This window comes from Terrapene carolina, unplaced genomic scaffold (assembly GCF_002925995.2).
Source record: "Terrapene carolina triunguis isolate 2854851 unplaced genomic scaffold, T_m_triunguis-2.0 Scaffold62, whole genome shotgun sequence".
Lineage (NCBI taxonomy): Eukaryota > Metazoa > Chordata > Testudines > Emydidae > Terrapene > Terrapene triunguis.
In genome coordinates this window covers 12,311,948-12,330,210 of record NW_020664413.1, presented here as the reverse complement: position 1 = coordinate 12,330,210, position 18,263 = coordinate 12,311,948, and the positions used below count along the sequence as shown (strand labels likewise).

Here is an 18,263-nt window from a genome sequence, read left to right as displayed (position 1 = left end):
GCTGGGGGGGTGTTTCGGCAGCGCTGGGGGGGGGTGTTTCTGTGGGGCGGGCGGCGCTGGGAGGGGGTGTTGTGTTTCGGGGGTGGCTGGGTGGTGCTGGGGGGGGATTCAGTGGCGCTGGGGGGGGGGGGGTCGGGGGGGCCGGGGGGGGGTTGGCCCTCAGCTGTTTTCTTTGGAGTAATATGGCCCTCGCCACTTTACGAGTTGTGCAGGCCTGGTCTACACTAAGTTAGGGGTGTATTGCCCTGCTCAATGTACTCTCATTGAGCTAGCGTGAGTATAAACACCAGTGTAGCCAGATTAGCAGCGGAGGCATGGCTGAGCTGTGCCCAGTACATAGGCCCCGGTTTCAGGTTACATTCTACCTGTTGTGCAAGAAAGAAGTGTCTGTTTTACCGGAATTCAGGGCTAGTCAATAGAAATTGCCCTGTAGAGCAGGAATTTCCCAGGATGATAGAAGGAGATTGAGAATATTTATTCCATGATGCCTTCCATTTTCCCAGTGTTTAACATTCAGGAGGAAATACGCAAAATCCAAAGAGAAGACGACTCTCATTTACCAGAGGAACTGGTCATCCCCTTCTACAATGAAACTCTTCCAGAGAGAAGCTTTTACAGAAAGAACACCAGAGATGAAGAAACATTGATCGAAAGCTTAGAAGAGGAAATCAACACCATTAGGGTCAGCAACCACAATTTATTGATGAGGATGAACAATATCACACTGGCTGCAGGTATCTCTCCACTTCACCTTATCTTTTTGACTGTCATATTTTGTTCAGGTTTCAGAGTAGCAGCCGTGTTAGTCTGTATCCGCAAAAAGAACAGGAGTACTTGTGGCACCTTAGAGACTAACAAATTTATTAGAGCATAAGCTTTTGTTCATAATCTCAAAGCCCGATAGTGCTGTACAAGCAGTACAAGAGTCAAAGCCTTCTTTAAATAGAAAATGCACAATTCAGTGGTCCCTATGGGAAACTCCAGTTTCCTTCTCTAAGGTTGAAGGGGTGGGGGGAGATCCTCAGCTCATGTAAATGGTGTAGCTCCATTAACTTGACTCATTTTATTATGGATGGTCTAGTGGTTAGGGCACTAGCCTTAGGACTCGAGAGACCTGGATTCAGTTCTCTGCTCTGCTACAGCCTTTCTGTGTGATCTTGGGCAAGTCACTTAGCCTCTGTGTGCATCAGTTCCCCATGTGTAAAATGGGGATAACAGTCCTGCCCTGCCTCCCAGGAGTGTTGTGAAGATAAATACGTTAACGATTGCAAAGTGCAGGGCTTTGAAATCTACCGAGGAAAAGCACGATATGAGAGAGAGGCACTGCTATGAAAATATAGTAATACTTAAGGAGCAACCAGGAACAGGGCCCCATTGTATAAACACAGAGTAGTAGACAGTGGCTGCCACAAAAAATGAATGCAGTTATGATGATCTGTACCGGCTGAGGATCTGGCGCTAAGAACATAAGAACGGCCGTACTGGGTCAGACCAAAGGTCCATCTAGCCCAGTATCCTGTCTACCGACAGTGGCCAATGCCAGGTGCCTCAGAGGGAGTGAACCTAACTGGTAACTATCAAGTGATCTCTCTCCTGCCATCCATCTCCACCCTCTGACAAACAGAGTCTAGGGACACCATTCCTTACCCATCCTGGCTAACAGCCATTAATGGCCTTAACCTCCATGAATTTATCCAGAGAATAAGAAGAATTGGATAAGATTGTGCATAGGGTGGAAGTATGGAGCCCAGGCTGGCATATCCCTTCATGGTCCCACTTCGTTGCAGCTAGATTCTATTTCCTGTGCTGGAATGGGTGTGGGCTGCCTGTACCCAGCCCCTCCCCCCCCAGCACACCCACATAATGTTGCTCAGACTTTTTTCAGGCCTCTCTAGGACTTCTAGTCTTCCTGCAGGGAGGGTGACATTTTCAACTCAGAGCTAAATTTGTTAACATACTGTTCAATCAACGATTGAGTGCTGACCGTTTAAAAATGCACATCAAATATCCATTTCAGGGCGACTTGGAATCAAAGGAGAACCTGGTCCTCCAGGTAAGTAAATATTTGAGCAATGAACAGCTTCCCCTCTCTCTCATTCCTCCTCCCTTCCCCTGTTCTGTACAGAATCGGAAGTTAGATTTTGGAGCCCTATTCAATAAGTCATTTGGGCCCCGCTCCTGCAAAGACGTAATTACCCTGCATAATTTTACGCACGTGAATGGTCCCATTGAAGTCAAGCTCCTCCCACACCCTCTTGCATGGCCTGCTGGGAGTCTGGCTTGGGTGCAGAGCGTAGACCCTGTTCTCTGGATACTCCCCATTCTGAGCAAGTGGGTGGGGAGAAGCTGGGAGCTAGTAGAGTCTCAACTCCGTCTCCCCTCCCCGCCGCTGCTCACTAGCCAGGGTAGCTGGGTAGACATGATGGAAGAAGTAAGTTGTATTTTATCAAGAGCTTTATCAGTAACTTACTCCCCCTCTCCTCCCTTCTTGAATCTGGATGGGACCAGGGGAGGAACTGATGGGAACCGGGTGGGAGCCACAGCTGCAGAGTAATTTCACAGCACCTTTTACTCAGGGTTGAGCCTACAGGCTCAATCTAGTCCACAACGAGTAATACAACAGGTCAGTTTTCCTATGTGATTAAGGTGTGATCCTACAAAGTGCTGAGCAGCTCCCACATGGCACTAGGGGCCTCAGCCTTTCATAGGATTGCACCCCAAATTCTGGCACTTGTTCTTGCAGTAGACAAGCTGAATAAGGTCCTCATGCATTTCCCATTGAAGACAATGGAAATACATCTATTGACTTCAGTGGGAGCTGGATTGGGCCCACTGACTTGAGGGGGCGGGGTTTGCACACGCTCAGGATCAAGCCCTAAAATTCCCCAGATGTGAAGATTACTTCTCCTAGATGAATTCACATGGCGTTTTAAGAGATACCCTGCTTCCCTTTTCTAACATTGATTGTCTGTTCCTCAATCTCCCCAAGACTTATACTTCAAACTGGTGTCTAACTAGTGCCTATAACTGCAACCTTTTTTCTTAGCCAAGTTATCTCTGCCTGCCTGAAATGAAGGCTTTATTCTGTTCAATTCAGGTGCCAAGGGGGAGAAAGGAAGTCAAGGTGAAAAGGATTTCAAGTTTTCAAGTGCTTACTCCTCCTGTTGGTTACATGCTGAAATATACACAAGGCCAGATTCTCATTGGATGTAAATTAGCATAATTCAATTGCACTCAATGGAGCTATGTCAGCTTACACCCATCTGAGGATCTGGTCCTAGTTATGGCCAAATCCTGGTCCCATTACAATCAATGGAAATGTTGTTATTCAATTCAGTGAGTCACAGCCTTTAATTTACACTTGTTCATTATGCTGTCAAATCCATCTTCTAGGAGGAAAAGGTGAGAAGGGAGACATGGGTCTACGAGGACCAGCTGGAAGCAAAGGAGAACCAGGGTCAAAGGGTAAGCAAATAACATAAAACTCAGAGAGGGGTGGGGACATATTTAACAATGGAGACAAGCAGAGGAGAACAAAAGTGGATGTATTTGTATTTTAGGTATTGGATTTCCTGGGGAGAAAGGAGAGAAGGGTAAGTTGTGGAAATGAACCCTCCCTTGCATCATCAGAACAAATAGAAATAAAAACACCCTGATTCTCAGACTTCCCATTGGCACTTTGATTTTGGTGCCTAAATATGGATTGAGATACCCAAAGTTCAGCACTTCGGATGTGAACATTTTGGCCACTGTTTTTAAACCTGAAACGGTTTTTAAGCACATGCTTCCCACTGCAAACTCTGAGAATGTGAACGTATCCAGTGGGGCCCCCGGAAAAATGGGCACCCTGCGCACCTGTTCCACCCGCTCAGCGCTCCTGCCAGGGAGTGGGGGAAGCCCCCGCACCCCAACCCTGTTCCCTGGCAGGAGCATGGGGAGTGACGGGGGAGAGGCCACTTGCTCTGGCCCAGGGCTCCACAAAACTGTAATCCACCTCTGAACACATCCCGCACATTGTCCTTTATAACGCCTGTGATATTCCCTGCATTTCACCCCATTCACTTGTAGAAAACAAATAGGTAGGTGTGACGAGCTTCTGTAGCTGCAGGTTTTGTGTGTGTCTTGCAGTTAGTTTACTGGTTTGGGAGCTGTGGTTTCAGTCTTCATAAAAGAATACATGTTAATTTTTTGCCAATTCAATTTCAAGGTAATCCTGGAGAAAAGGGTGCTGGAGGTCTTTCTGGCCCTGGGGGTGCTCAAAAAGGGGAGAAAGGTTCATCTGGAAAGGATGGAACTCCAGGTACTGAGTTACTAACCTTTACAGCCACTGTACAAATGTTATCCTACATAATGCTCAAGCCACATATTTCCTTTGATATTTTAGGGATACCTGGAGGAGTAGGAGCTCCAGGTGCCAAGGGAGACAAGGGAGAAGCAGGTAAGAAAGGATTAGTAGCAGCACCTCCTAAAAAGTAAACGAAGAGCTAAGCAAAGAACTGAATACACAAAGTTTGGTAAAACCAGGACACGCAGCAGCAATCTGAGTGATTTACATGGTGTTTTATGGGTCATAAGTCGTAACTGGAGGGTAACTTAACTTTCTGTCTCAGAGATGACAGTCCTACTGATAGAGCCACACTGATACAACATAATTTGATCAGCCACTGCTCTATAAGATGCACACTAAAATGTGTATGTTGTAATCAACATACGATCCAGTTGTCCTGTGTGTCCTGTTCCTGGAGACCCAGTCTTCAGACCAGATTCTGGTCTCATTTACACTAGGATAAATTGGGAGTAACTCCACTAAAGTGTATGGATTTATTCCCAATTTTTCACTAGTGTAAATGAAATCAGAATGTGGCCTTTCATAAGGACTAAATCCTGGAGCTATTGCACAGCCCAAATGGTACATGCTGGGGAAGGAATTATCCCGCAGGCTGTGCTTTGCACTCACATTTGTAGTCCCATGGTCGCTGCCCTAGTTCTCCATTTAGGACCATGACAAACCATGGATTGAACAGGTTCTCCCTCATCCCTCCCTTCTCCCCAAGGCTCCTCACTGGGGAGCAGAATGCTCATGCACATTAGATGTTCCTGAATGCAGGGAGACTGCTACCCCCCAGCTTGGGGACCCCAAGCCTTTCTGCACTGGTACTGCACTAGTCTCACTAGGTAAGGGCCCCCACAGCCAGTCAGGCAGCAAGTCCGCTCTGCTGCTCCCCCATCTCATCCATCCGTGGTGCTTGTCTATGTTTATGCCAAACAAGCATTTTAAACATCAAGCATCCGTGTCTTCCTTGCTGTGCAGCATGATTTACATCAATGAAGTACAACTTCAGGCCAAATCCTGCAGTTCGCTGCCTATACATTTCAGTGCCTTTTCAGGGAAAAATTCCCACTGACCTCAGTCTTTGAGCCAGGATAGCAAGATTTGGCTCATAGACAGTTGGACCAGTTTCGCAGCTAGTGTAAATCAACATAGCTCCATTTACGTCAGTGGAGTGACTGTGTCCATTTACACCCGCTGAGAATCTGGCCCAATACCGGTGGATTGCATAGGCTCAAAAATATCTGCCTTTCATGTCCATTAATCATTATTATTAATATGTACGTATTGGGATTTCAGGAATAGAAGGACCAAAGGGGACAAGAGGAGACCAAGGAGTCCAAGGTAATGCATTTCCTTCATTGTGTTGCTACTATGGATTTTGCTCTTGGTCACACCTGTGTAAATCAGGAATAACTCCATTGAAGTTAGCAGAAATAAACCCAAGTAAAACCAGTGAATGAGAATAGAATCCAGCGGACAGTACTGAATTTACACAGAGAGGCCCAAATTTGGCCCTCAGTGACAGATATCTATTTCAAAAGTAACTGCATTGGCATCTTCGGAGTCACTCTGGATCTACAACAAGAGCAGAATTTGACTCTTATATTGGTATTGCATTTTGTAGTGTGTGTAATGGGTCTGTCATGGGATGGTCAAAGCAACAAAGCATCAGAAGTTTGGTATTTTTCATCCAGGTTTTAGAGGACCACCGGGTGAAGATGGAAGTGAAGGGGACAGGGGCCTTGCTGGTCCAAAAGGTGAACCAGGAATGAAAGGGGGTAGGGGGCCTACAGGTAAGACAATTTGCTTATTTTTACCTATGCAATTTTAATAATTTCACATGCCTTCCTAGTTAAGTCTTTTCCATTTACAGTGTAAAATGTATTATTACTCTGAGTTGTTTCCACAAAGATTCAGATATCTCTGACCATGGGGTTCCAGTCTATAAAGGGATTGGATGAATGAGGTTATTTGCCTTATTTGTGGGGTACCATTTTGTTTCTTGCTATGCCAGTGCACCAACGAGGGTGGTCCTCCAGAAATGCTGACTCATTACTCTGAGCTTTTATATTCTCTTTTGGGGATATGTACGTGTAATGAAAGAAGCAGGTATTAAATTATCAGCACATCCCTGATTATAGCAGTGGTGTTTACAGAAGGATTTATATGGTATAAACGAATACAATACAATTTAAATGCACAATCATGTGCAGGTTTGGTTGGTTAGAGTGATAGAAAAGCCTGCTTCTGAGTGGTTTAAATCCCATATAAGCTAGAGTTTTGTGTAAGTTAAACAGAAGAATTAGGCAGTGTTTCTCGCCTGTGTAACTTGCATTACATTGGTATTCATCAGCCACGTCTGAGATGTGGACAGGGAGAATGAGCCGAAAACAGGGTAGAGAGTGGAAACTAATGGAAGTGGTACATATGAGCGGAGAATGATGATTATACACAGAACATTTGGAAATGTAGCATTGCTGCTCGGCTGGTGTACATCAGTAGGGTTCCATTTATTTAACAGAATTCCACTGATTTGCACCAGCTGAGGGTCTGGCTCAGAAATGGCAAAACGGATCTTAAACAATTCAAGGAATCTCGGGAAAATGCTGGAACAGAACAGGGAAGGAGGGGATTGCAATCACTTCCGAAATATTTTGTTGCATTCTTTTGTATTGTATCATAAGTATCTTGATTACCAACTGAAAATGTCAGATCTAGAAATGCAGACCCAGGGCCAGATGCTGATGCTGTTAGAGCCAATGGGAGAGAGAGAGACAGATTTGACTCCAACCCTTTGATTCACACACATTCATTGTATTGTTAAATAGGTCTTCAAGGAAGTAAAGGTGAAGTGGGTAAGAAGGGAGAGATGGGCCCCAAAGGATCAATTGGTGTTCCTGGAAACAAGGGAGATGCAGGTTAGTCAGGTTAAATGGTAAGTTAATAAGGCAGAAAGCCAAATCTGGCAGGGGGCTGGTGGAGGAGAGGGGAGATGCCATGTTTAATGATTTGTACAAATATCACTAATGCTAACACCAATATTGTATTGTAGGTAGAGTGGGTGCACCAGGGCTTCCAGGACAGAAAGGAGAGGCAGGTAAGCCAGTCAAAAAGAAAAGTTTCTCATATTGGTATGACACTGATCTCCCTTAAAGGTGCATTTCATTAAAAAAGGGCAGGTCCACAGCTGGTGTAAATCGGCTCTAACTTAATCGAGGTCAATTAACAGCCGTAGTGGATTGGCCTGAAAGTCCAATTTAAAAGAAAATCAAACCCACCATCATTGTAACTGAGAAATGTCCATTTGTCCCAATTACCTAGGAAGAGTATTATAAACACAACATCTGCTCTCCCTCCAATCCCGCAGCAAGCTACAGATTCAAGGCCTGTTGTCTCGCATACACCACTGGACTTGAAGAGTAATTCCACTGAACTCAGTCGAGTTACACTGGTGTAAAACTGCTGTAAATGGGTGTGAGTGAAAGGAGAAGTAGGATCTTTTGTTCTACATTTTTCATAGATTTTTAAAATCAGGAGAGCCCATTACGACCATCTTGTCTGACCTCCTGCATATCATAGGCAATCACAGTCCAGGGCAACTGCACCTCTGTTTCCCCTCGATGGTTCGGCAAAGGCATCCACTCTCTGGCTTCCCGTTCCCCAGGCATTGCCTTTCTGGGTGGAGACCATCTGACTCGGGTATTCCCAGGCTGCACACTTCCTTGCCTTCACTGTGTATTTCCCAGCACAGATAGATTGACCAAGGACACCTGCTTGCTTTTTCTTCAGAGACTGATAACAGAATGATTGTTGATAGTTATAAGTTACCACACAGCACTTTATTCTTAAGGGATAACGCATTGCAGAGAAAACACATTAAAACAATAAAAGAACCAACGTGCATGCTAATAAATTTAACAGAATTAACCCCAACCCTAACCTGGATTCTGCAGGGCCAGTCCTTCCAACCCTACCCGAAAGATTGGGGCCTACTGTGGATTAGGGTCCAGTCCATTTGCTGGATCAGGAAAAAGGCCATGCGCCAGTTTAAAACTAGGCTATTTATTCAAAAATCCTTCCTTTGTTGGTCAGTCCCTGGAGAATCTAGGTTGAATTAGTATATGTATCTCTCCCGGGGTGGGGGGGTTTCTTTACAACCTGAGTGAATTTGTGTAATTACCCCCAGCTGTATGAAAATACATACAATTCCACAATAACACATGCACCACTGCATTTTTAATACAAGAAATTCAAAGATTTTAAAACTAATTCAATAAGGTTTAACTTCATTCAATAAAATTCATTTACGATATTGCAGGAAATTGTCAGTCTGTTACACGGGTCCCAGAATTTCACCCAGTAAGTCCCTTTCTAATCCTCTAAGGCCTGGTTCGCCATTGTATTACTCCACTTTCACACCAGTTTCACTCCATTGAGGCAACACCAGTGTCAAACTGGAATAATGCAGTGGTGAATCAGGCCCCTTTTGTCTAATTGTAAATTCGTATGGTGTCTCTCCTGCTTCATGGCCTGACTCATCATGGCATTTAGATATGTAGATACTGATGCTGAGTATCCTGCTAGCAACAGTTTCACACTATAGTAGCTCCATGGAGTTGCTCCTGATTTAGCTCAGTGTAAATGAAAGGCCAATCTGTCCCATAGTACCCTGGAAAAATTGCAACACAGGTAAATGCTTTCTGCTATGAACATTTCCCCTGCAGGTGCATATGGATGGAGTGTTCTTTACCCCTATGGAAAAGTCTTCATAGACGCTGCTATCCTTTCTCTGGGCTTTGTGAACTATCCTACAGAATTATATCCCTTCTCTAAAATTCTATGGGATGACTTAGAAAGTCTATAGAAAAGATCTTCTTTTCTGTTAACATCTATAGATTTTTAGAGCAATTTATATAGAATCCTATTAAATTTCCATAGAGCCCTAATTTATTTGTGTGAGAGTTTACAGGGCCATATTCTGTGTGTACAGGGCCATATTCTCCTTTTGGCTCTATACACATCACTCCCATTGAAGTCAATGTGACCCATGTGTATGCATCCCAGGGCAGAATTTGACCTAAATTTTGGAAAGTGCTTTGGGATCCTTCAGACTGAAATGCTGTATGGACCTGATTCTCCACTGCCTTTCACTTTGTATGCTCATTTCCACACTGCAAAGTTGGTTATAAAATGATACCACTGGTGAAAGCGAGTGGAGGATTCCAACGTGGAAGCAGTTTACACCCACTTTGCTCTCACTCTGCACAGGAATAGATGACTACACAAGGTGTGGGGCAGTAGAGGATCAGCCCCTGGAGAAATGTTATGTTACTTTGGTTCCTTTATCCTTTATAGTTCTTTGTACTTCACTTTTGTTGTTGTTCAACTTTAAGGTCTGAATGGAGAAGTTGGTGCTCTGGGACTTCCTGGTTTAAATGGCATGCCTGGTCAGAGAGGGGAGAAGGGTACATAGCTACCAGCATTTTTAATTTAGTAAAATAATATCCTACTAGGTATTTTTTACCCATGCACCCTTTTTAAAAAAAAAAAACATCAGGAATCCCAGGAGAGAGGGGACCTAAAGGTGCAAAGGGACAGAGTGGAGTAGCAGGTAAAGGAAAACAAGACAAGTTCAGCATCAGCAACGCAAGTTATTCGAATAGGGGGATGCACGGGAATGAATGACCAGCTCAAGCCAGGAGGCAGTATGCTCAATCCCATGCATGACGGCATACTCATGGAGTATGGACCTACAGTAGTGGACATGGAGCTCTGCCAGGCTGCCATGGCAGGATACTTATGTAGCTGTGCCAAGGGTCCATAGAGGCACCTTTTGATATAACTTAAAAACATAAAGTGCAGCAGGTTAAGATAACCCACCCCAATCTCCTTTTGTTGACATTAATGGAGCTACTGTGACTTACCCCAGCTGTGTATCTGGCACATAGGGTCAATTTAGGTATGTTAGCAGTGAAAGGTCCACTTATCCTATAAGACTTGGATCTGAAAACCCAATCTTCCTAGGTTAATAAATTCTTATTTTAATATATTGTACATGCCTTATCCACTTCATTAACCATTAGCTGGAGAACCAACGTGCCTTCCCATCTGCATTAATTGAAAAGTTGACTATAAATGTAAGCTTGAGGAAGCTTAAAAGTGTGAAAATATCTATTTGACTTATTTATTTTGGTTTTGATGACTTTAGGCATTCCAGGACCAAAGGGAGAACAGGGAGATTCAGGTAAAGCACTTGCTGTATTAAATTATGCAAATAGATGATTACACAATTGGGTACTTTACGTGGAATGTTTCACTGACTTTTGAAGGTGATTGCATGTAATACTTGTCATGCTCTTTTCTTCAGAAATTGACAAAGGCATCAGCTCTCTGATATTTTCCACCTAGGGTTTAGAGGCCAACATGGAGAAAGTAGTGGGCATTTTGGCATTCAAGGTCCAAAAGGTGAACCAGGAATGAAAGGATCCAAAGGAGACATGGGACCTAGAGGTAAGACTATCTATCAAGGTTTCTGATGATTAGCTGGTATGTTTTGCATTGGGTGTGTGTTATAAAGTTGCAGTAGTTGTTCCCTGGTTAAGCTTGCTGCTAGCTTTCCATTATAAACCTGATTTTCAACCCCACCACCAAGTTCCCACACAAAGAAACCAATCTTCCTGAAATTTTGGATGCTACCTCATAGTATCATCTTTCTGGAAACTTTGGTAAAAATTATGCAAAAGGTTTTAAAGTCATGAGGCCAGATTCTCTGGTCCAGCCACCTTCATGTCCCCCTGGTTGTCAGTGCAGTTCATTTCTGTTCCCTTGTATCATTTCAGCAGAGACACCTTGCAATGCACCTCTCCTCTGTAACTTATATGAAATTAAGAATTCAACAACATCTATTTATCTGCATGCAACGAGGAGTGAACATAAAGGGATGTAATTGTAATAAGGAAAGGGAAAGATTGACTGACTGGAAGAAACATTTCAAAAGTGCTCAGTAAAGTTAGGTGTCCTCATGAGACTGGCCCGTAGACACCCATAACTTGGAGGACCAGCAATTGTACCAGCATTGCAGTGGTAGTATTTTGGCAATAATGCCCAGTTCTTGAACAATTCCTGTGTGACTCTGTATGAGAGACAAACACATTTTTTCTTTTAATGTCACTCATCTGTCATCTTGTTTCATAAATTTGCCTTTTGAACAAGTGCATTTCAGTGCAGCCATTACAGGGAAAATTTCATTCGCTGCTTGCATCTGAGTTGAGATATTTCTTTCGGATGCTACATTAAGGCAGTGATGCAGCATGGGATTCTGTGCCAAATGTCTGTCTTTCTTTGTTTCCTTCTTTCTTTCTAGATTCTAACTGGCCCCTGCAACATAAGGGGATGTGACCCCCTGCTTACCTTTCCCAGATCATAACTCTGTATACAGGGGAAGAGGGAGGAAGCAATGGGCAGGGAGGGTAGGTGGGCAGGTAATGAGTGGAGATCAGGGACTTGATAGGGCCCTGGTTCCAAACCCCAGGCAGCCAGCAGAGCTGGCCCAAAAAAGGGGGAATACCCTGCACCCTGTGAAGTAAATGACTCCCACAACCCAAGGAGCAAAGGGGAAGCCTGAGGAGGAGAGTCAGTTCCTCCCTGGGCTGTTTCTGAGGTAGTCCAGCTACACTATTACTTTACACAGGGCAAGATGTAAAGGCTCAGTCCAGCCCTTCTTTATTCTGGTGGTTCCAGCACCAGTGCAGCTACTAATGTTGGAGCCTTCTTTTTATCAATAACTCACGCTTTGCACAGGACTGAAATATATTTTCCTCCTTGTGTGACGCTCCAAGGTCCCCAGTTGCCCCAAAGTGGCCGAGACAGCAGCTTACGTGGCCCAGAAGTAACAACACAGAACATCAACATGAGCAGATGTCTCACTATAGGGCTATCACTCCACTTCACTGTGACACTAACCAGTCCCTGCCCACTACCACTCAGAGACGGTGGCTGCATCTTTGCCGATGAACTAGATATAAAGTGGCCCCATCCAGCCAGCTTTACACCTGCAAAACTCCCACTGAGCTCAAATTGATTTGGCTCCAATCAGAACAGTGAGACTGGATCGTACGTTAAGAATTGATTTCTGAATTCACTCCTGGCACGTATTTGAAATCTGCTTTAGGCCACACCTGACTCAGATGCCAATATGCAGCCAGGTAGTTTTGGATTTCTCCTGCATCTAACTCTGGTTAATGATGCAGAAAACACACCTACCAGATTACAAAATAGGTTGTGTATGTCCATTTATATATTTATCCTTTTTTAAAAGGAAGAGTTGTATATTTAGTGCTTTTAGCAAAAGAAAAAGGATGGGAAGATTTTTTTTTTTTTTTTTTAAGTCCATTTGGGATTCCTTTGTGCATTCCAACTAAATTACCCTTTAAGAGGGCCCAAGTGGCATTGTGGTGTCAAAAGACCCAGCTCCTATTCCTGACTCTGCCACTAACTTCTTGTTTGACTTTGGATAAAAGTCACTTAGACCCAGATCCTCAAAGGTATTTAGATGCCTAATTCCCACCTTTCAATGGGAGTTAGGTGCCTAAACACATTTGAGGATCTGGACCTTTCCCTCTCTTTGCCTCAGTTTCCCCATCTATAAAAGGAAGGTGGTAATCCTTTATTCGTGTAGGTTTTTTTTTTTAATGAAGTCATTGAGGTCCTTAAAGCATTTTGCAATCTTTGGATGGAAGGCACTATACAAGTGCAAATAATTATGAACGTTTATTGTTATTGTTGGGGTTTTTTAAATTGTAATATAGTAGTGGCTGGAGATGTGAACTGAGATTGCGGCCCCATTGTGTGAGGCTCTGTGCAAACACATAGTGCGAGACAGCGCCTGACAGCAAAGAGCTGGTCAAATGAATTGCTGTAGGCCATTTGACCATAAAATAGAGAAAGGGACTTTTCTATTTTGAAAAGCACATAAGCAGCTGGAGGTTGTTTGTAAATGTATTTTTAAAAAACATTTTTAAAATGTCTTCTCTGGAGCTGTTTTTTTAACATTTAAAATACGTATTATATGAATGACAGCACCAGTAAAATACTGTCCACTTAATATAGCTGGATTCTGCACACTGATGTCTATACACCATCACAGGACCTTTTCACCAGTGTTATGCATTGCGAATACTCTGCAGTTCATAATACTTCTGCTGCTTTTAACATGCTGCTATCATGAGTTCCAAAGCTGTCCCAGGGGCTTAACCGCATCAGGGGTTTAATTCCAGGAGTACATTTCAAATTCTAACTGTGCGAGGGGGCTGGAGTTTTGTTTGAACATTTGCATGCATCCTCGATCAACACAAGTATAAGACATAATGGTAATCATTATACTTTACCTTGAAAGTGTGTCTAATGATTGCTTTTTTTAATTTGGAACAGGACTTCCAGGGAACAAAGGTGACAGGGGTGAACCAGGTACTAGACCTTTCTCATCTCCATAGCTTGCCCTGTAACACCAGTACAATATAGAACCCAGTGTGTACCCAGGACACATGCTTAACTTTGACCATTTGCATAGTCCCAATGATGTCAACAGAACCTCCCACATGCATAAAGTGAAGCAAGTGTTTAAGAGCTTGCAGGATCAGGGCTGTCAGTGACGCTTCTGGAGTAACTGCACCTCTGAGCCCTTCCGGGTCTGCTCAAGGAGGCCTTTCACCATCACCAATCTCTGGGCAGGGATCTGCATCAGTCTTCCTGCTGAGCAGGGTTGTTCGGTTGCAACCCACCTCCCTGCAATGCCCTTGCTTATCCCAGCAGGTCTGACTAGTGTCCAGCTTCTGTGCTTTGTTTTCTCTCCAAGGGCTATGAACAGCATGTGCCAGTGGTTACGGGTAACCAACAGCTCTCTCAGAGCCGTACAGAAACAACGTATAAAACAATAAAAGGTCTAAATGCATAATTAAGCTTACCAGTGGTCCCCCGTGACATCCCGGCGTGTTCCAGTCCTTCCATGGGGTTTGATACGGCGCCCCCTTTTTGGACAAATGGTCAAGCCCATTTGTTGCCTCAGAATAAAAGCCTGTCTCTTTATACCCCAGTCTCCTGGGTCTCTTGAACACAGTCTGAACCAGTATATGCAAACCACCACAGAGAGTGGTACTTCTCTGGAACTGTTTACTGGTCCCAGGGACTGCAGTAATCACACTCCACTGTTTTTAGTTCCTGGAGGAGCTGCAGTAACCCTCCCCATTGAAGTAGAATACAATCCCGAGCCCACAATAATGCATATAGCCTGTACGAATAACAGGCCTAAAATTGATTCAGTAGTCTCAAGCTATGCCTGTGTTCATCATATCTACCACAGGGTCCTGAACTGATCTGATTTTTGCTACAACAACAACCTGTTTCCATGTAGCCATGTTCATTTAGGTGTGGCCATTCATTGTGTTATTGGGTTTAACACTTTATTCTTCTGTCATTTTTTCTTATGCAAACGTCTTATTTTCCTTGTGCATAATTGCTGCAATTATTTCATAACCACATAATCCATCAGCGGAACGCAACTCCAACCCCAAGATAAGGCTCGTTGGAACAGCTAAGGAGGGCCGTGTCGAAATTATGTACAAAGGGAAGTGGGGAACAATATGTGATGATAAATGGGACAAAAAAGATGGAACCGTGGTCTGCAAAATGCTGGGATATAGTCATGCACTTCGCACCATGAAGGCATCCCCAGGTAAGTTAATAACTAATCCCCCAAATCACCAATTACATTCCCGATCCCAAATTGTGATCTGTGATTTTATATAGTGTGGCTGGTGTTCAGTGCAAGATTCAACCTTTACAGGAACAGTATTCATGGCCTCCTGGCACCCAAGCTACTTACAGCCAGGTATTGAGATACAGAGCTGGAATTTTTTCAGTCCAGGGTGCCACACTTGTTTGGTGCCGCTCTTGTTGCACGGGATTTTTGCTCTTCACAGTAGGAAGTCCTAAAATTCTTTCCAAGTTCAGGATCACAGTCTAAGGTGGTACAAAATATATGGTTTCTTGATGGTGAATAGTGAGATACTTGCATTCACATGTGAGCTGCGTGGGCTTTCCAGACATGCCGCCTCAGAGGATAACTCTAGAATTTCCATTTGTCCCTTTTATTCCCTGCTATTTCTATTTCCCGATTGTCAAAATACCCACCCACCCCACTGGCCTCCGAAAGAGAAATTATGCTGGTCCAGACCAGAGGCAACCCATCCCTGCCGATGGCGGGGGGCGGAGTCAGGGCAGCTGGCTTCAGCAGTGTTACTGAGCATGCTCAGTCCGTATGAGCATGCTCAGTATAAGCCAAGCAGCGAATCTGGGGATGACCCTGCCCCCACGTGTCCCCACTGGTCCAGACCCTGCCACTCTTACCGAGACAAAACTCCTACTGAAGCGAATGGGTGTTCTGCTAAAGCAAAGAGGGCAGTATCATAACCTATAGAATAATTACCCAATCAAGGTACTTACAGAACAGTGGAATGGAAGTGTTCTGGGACAACTGGGCACAAGCCATTCAGATACATGGATGGTCAACAGAAGCAAAGTTTTTAGAGATTTCTGTGTTAAATAGGATTGCTGGGATTAGTGCACATATCCCTGATTGGAGACGATCACTGGGGTGAACCATTATAATTAAAATGAATTCTATCCTCCACCCACCCTCAAGTTTTACCCACAACCTGAACTCACTCAATTTTTCCAAAGTTCACAAAAGTTCACTTAATATTGTTTCCTCTCGGATCTCTCATTTTCATGTGCCCCTGCACTTCTTACTTCTAGCCAAAGCTGGAAGCAGAAGTGCCACAATAGTACTAGAAAGTCTGTTCTTGCAAAATTTCCAGCTCAGTTTTGCAGACCCAAAGAGTAGAGACTGTTTGGATGAAACCACCTAACCTAAATCTCTGCACTGTCTTAGCTATGCCCTATATTAGTGGCAAGTGTAATTCTCTGCAGCAGGGTACCCAAAGGCCTCTTAAGTAAGTGTTATCCCTTCCATTTGGAAGGGACTATGGGCAATATGTGCAGCAAAGTGCATGAGATTCAAGCTGAGAGACAACCTCCAACATGTCAGGTGACAACTTTGATTGCAATCCGGCCAGCTCCTTCCCCTCCTGTGTTTTGTTTCAGGAATTCATTATGTATTCCCTAGGGGGAGGGGGACTTGTGCTGTTTTTCACTGGTAACAAAAGACAGGATTGTGACCTGCTCTTACCAGGACACACACGGTGGTAAAGGTGCATCAGGGGAGGCTTCTTCTTCACTCCGCACTGTGAGCCAGAATGGATGTAACCTGTACAAAGAGTCCTTTCCTTCCATCTGAGTTAGCTGCACTGCAGGTCACTGACCGGGGCAGCTCCAGGCACCAGTGCAGCAAGCGCGTGCCTGGGGCAGCAAGCCGCGGGAGGCGGCCGGCTGGTCGCTGTGAGGGCGGCAGGCTGGCGGCTTTCGGCGGCATGCCTGTAGGAGGTCCGCCGGTCCCGTGGATTTGGCGGCAATTCGGCTGCGGGTACGCCGAAGCCACGGGACTGGCGGACCTTCCGCAGGCATGCCACCGAATCGGCATGACCAGCGGACCTCCCGCAGGCGCGCTGCCAAAAGCCGCCTGACTGCCGTGCTTGGGGCAGCAAAACACATAGAGCCGCCCCTGGTCACTGAGCACTGGGAAGAGCAGCCTTTGCAGGCCCACTGTTCCCATTCGCCTGCAGATGGGTGGAGGGAGGGCCGGGAATAGGTGAAGTTTTGACTCCACCCCCCAGTGCGCCAGCCCACAATGCCAAGCTGGTGTGAGAGGGGAAGTCATCTGCACCCATTAAAAGGCTGCAATAAGTTACTTTCTCTTGGGAGCCATGGCAACGCAGGGAGGAGAAATGTGACTCGGTCACAGTTCCTTCCCAGGCCTCCTCGTGGGGTGACCCAGGTACCCGCTCCTGACATAGAGCTGTGCCTTAAGGCTCAGTCTAGCCCTAAGGGAAGTGTGAAACCTAAAGAATATCTTCTTTGTGATTCACATTACAGATTTCTTTGGGTGACTGTATATTTGTTTCCCATGCCGTACAGTGACTTATTTTACTTTTAATTTTTTTTATTTTTAACCACACCCCCCCAAAAAAGGTTCTGATCAAATTTGGCTTGATGACGTGGAGTGCAGTGGAACAGAAGCCTCCATTTTTGACTGTGAAAAACGCGACTGGGGGCAGCATGACTGCACCCACGTGGAAGATGCTGGTGTGGAATGTGCCTAAGACGGTGTAGAAATGGGCATGATACACTGCTGTCTGGCACAAGATGTCTTAATTCCATAAGTTCCAACAGCCTGTGCTGCTGTTGTCCGTGACTGGGACTTGCTTCTTTGTTTCTGTGTTTGTAAAACTGTTGGTTTCTTTACCTATTTTAAAAATATGCATTAATGAGGCAAGTAATTTTTCCTTAAATCTTTAATAACCAGTAAGGCCAAAAGTAAACCAGGAAATCCAGTTGCCACAAAACAATGAAATACCCAAGTCATTCAAACACTCGTAAATCTTCGGGTAACCTGGCCAGTCTGGTATCCAGCAATCATGTACTCTACACAGAGTGGAAGGACAGTGGAAGTTAAAGCCATAGGAGTAAGAGACCTATGTCCTGCACTCTTCCTAGCTCTTCCCTGGACCTCCTTCATGACCATGGCCAAGTCACTAAGGCCCAGATCCTTAAAGGTGAGGAGTTAGGCACATGAAAATCTTTGAGGATCTGGGCCTTAACCTCTCTGTTTCTCGGTTTCACAGTCTCCCAATCTATTAAATGGAGGTAATGATACTTACCTCTCAGGAGTATTATGAAGACTGATTCACATTCAAAAGTCCTTTTAGATCCTCAGACATAAGGCTCTATGGAAGTATAGATATATATACAAATATAA

At 44.6% G+C, this 18,263-nt stretch overlaps 1 protein-coding gene across 1 annotated transcript in view; it reads left to right on the top strand.

The window, feature by feature from the left end:
* MARCO (macrophage receptor with collagenous structure) overlaps positions 1 to 17,607 on the top strand; it is a 19,334-nt gene extending 1,727 nt beyond the window's left edge. Inside the window, exons 2-14 of the mRNA XM_024224501.1 lie at positions 504 to 734; positions 2,018 to 2,053; positions 3,394 to 3,465; positions 3,561 to 3,593; positions 4,385 to 4,438; positions 6,028 to 6,126; positions 7,162 to 7,251; positions 7,386 to 7,430; positions 10,542 to 10,577; positions 10,742 to 10,843; positions 13,763 to 13,798; positions 14,880 to 15,062; positions 17,477 to 17,607. Coding sequence (XP_024080269.1) covers positions 504 to 734; positions 2,018 to 2,053; positions 3,394 to 3,465; positions 3,561 to 3,593; positions 4,385 to 4,438; positions 6,028 to 6,126; positions 7,162 to 7,251; positions 7,386 to 7,430; positions 10,542 to 10,577; positions 10,742 to 10,843; positions 13,763 to 13,798; positions 14,880 to 15,062; positions 17,477 to 17,607 — 1,148 coding nt within the window. The remainder of the gene's footprint in view (positions 1 to 503; positions 735 to 2,017; positions 2,054 to 3,393; positions 3,466 to 3,560; positions 3,594 to 4,384; positions 4,439 to 6,027; positions 6,127 to 7,161; positions 7,252 to 7,385; positions 7,431 to 10,541; positions 10,578 to 10,741; positions 10,844 to 13,762; positions 13,799 to 14,879; positions 15,063 to 17,476) is intronic.
* The last annotated feature ends 656 nt before the right edge of the window (positions 17,608 to 18,263 follow it).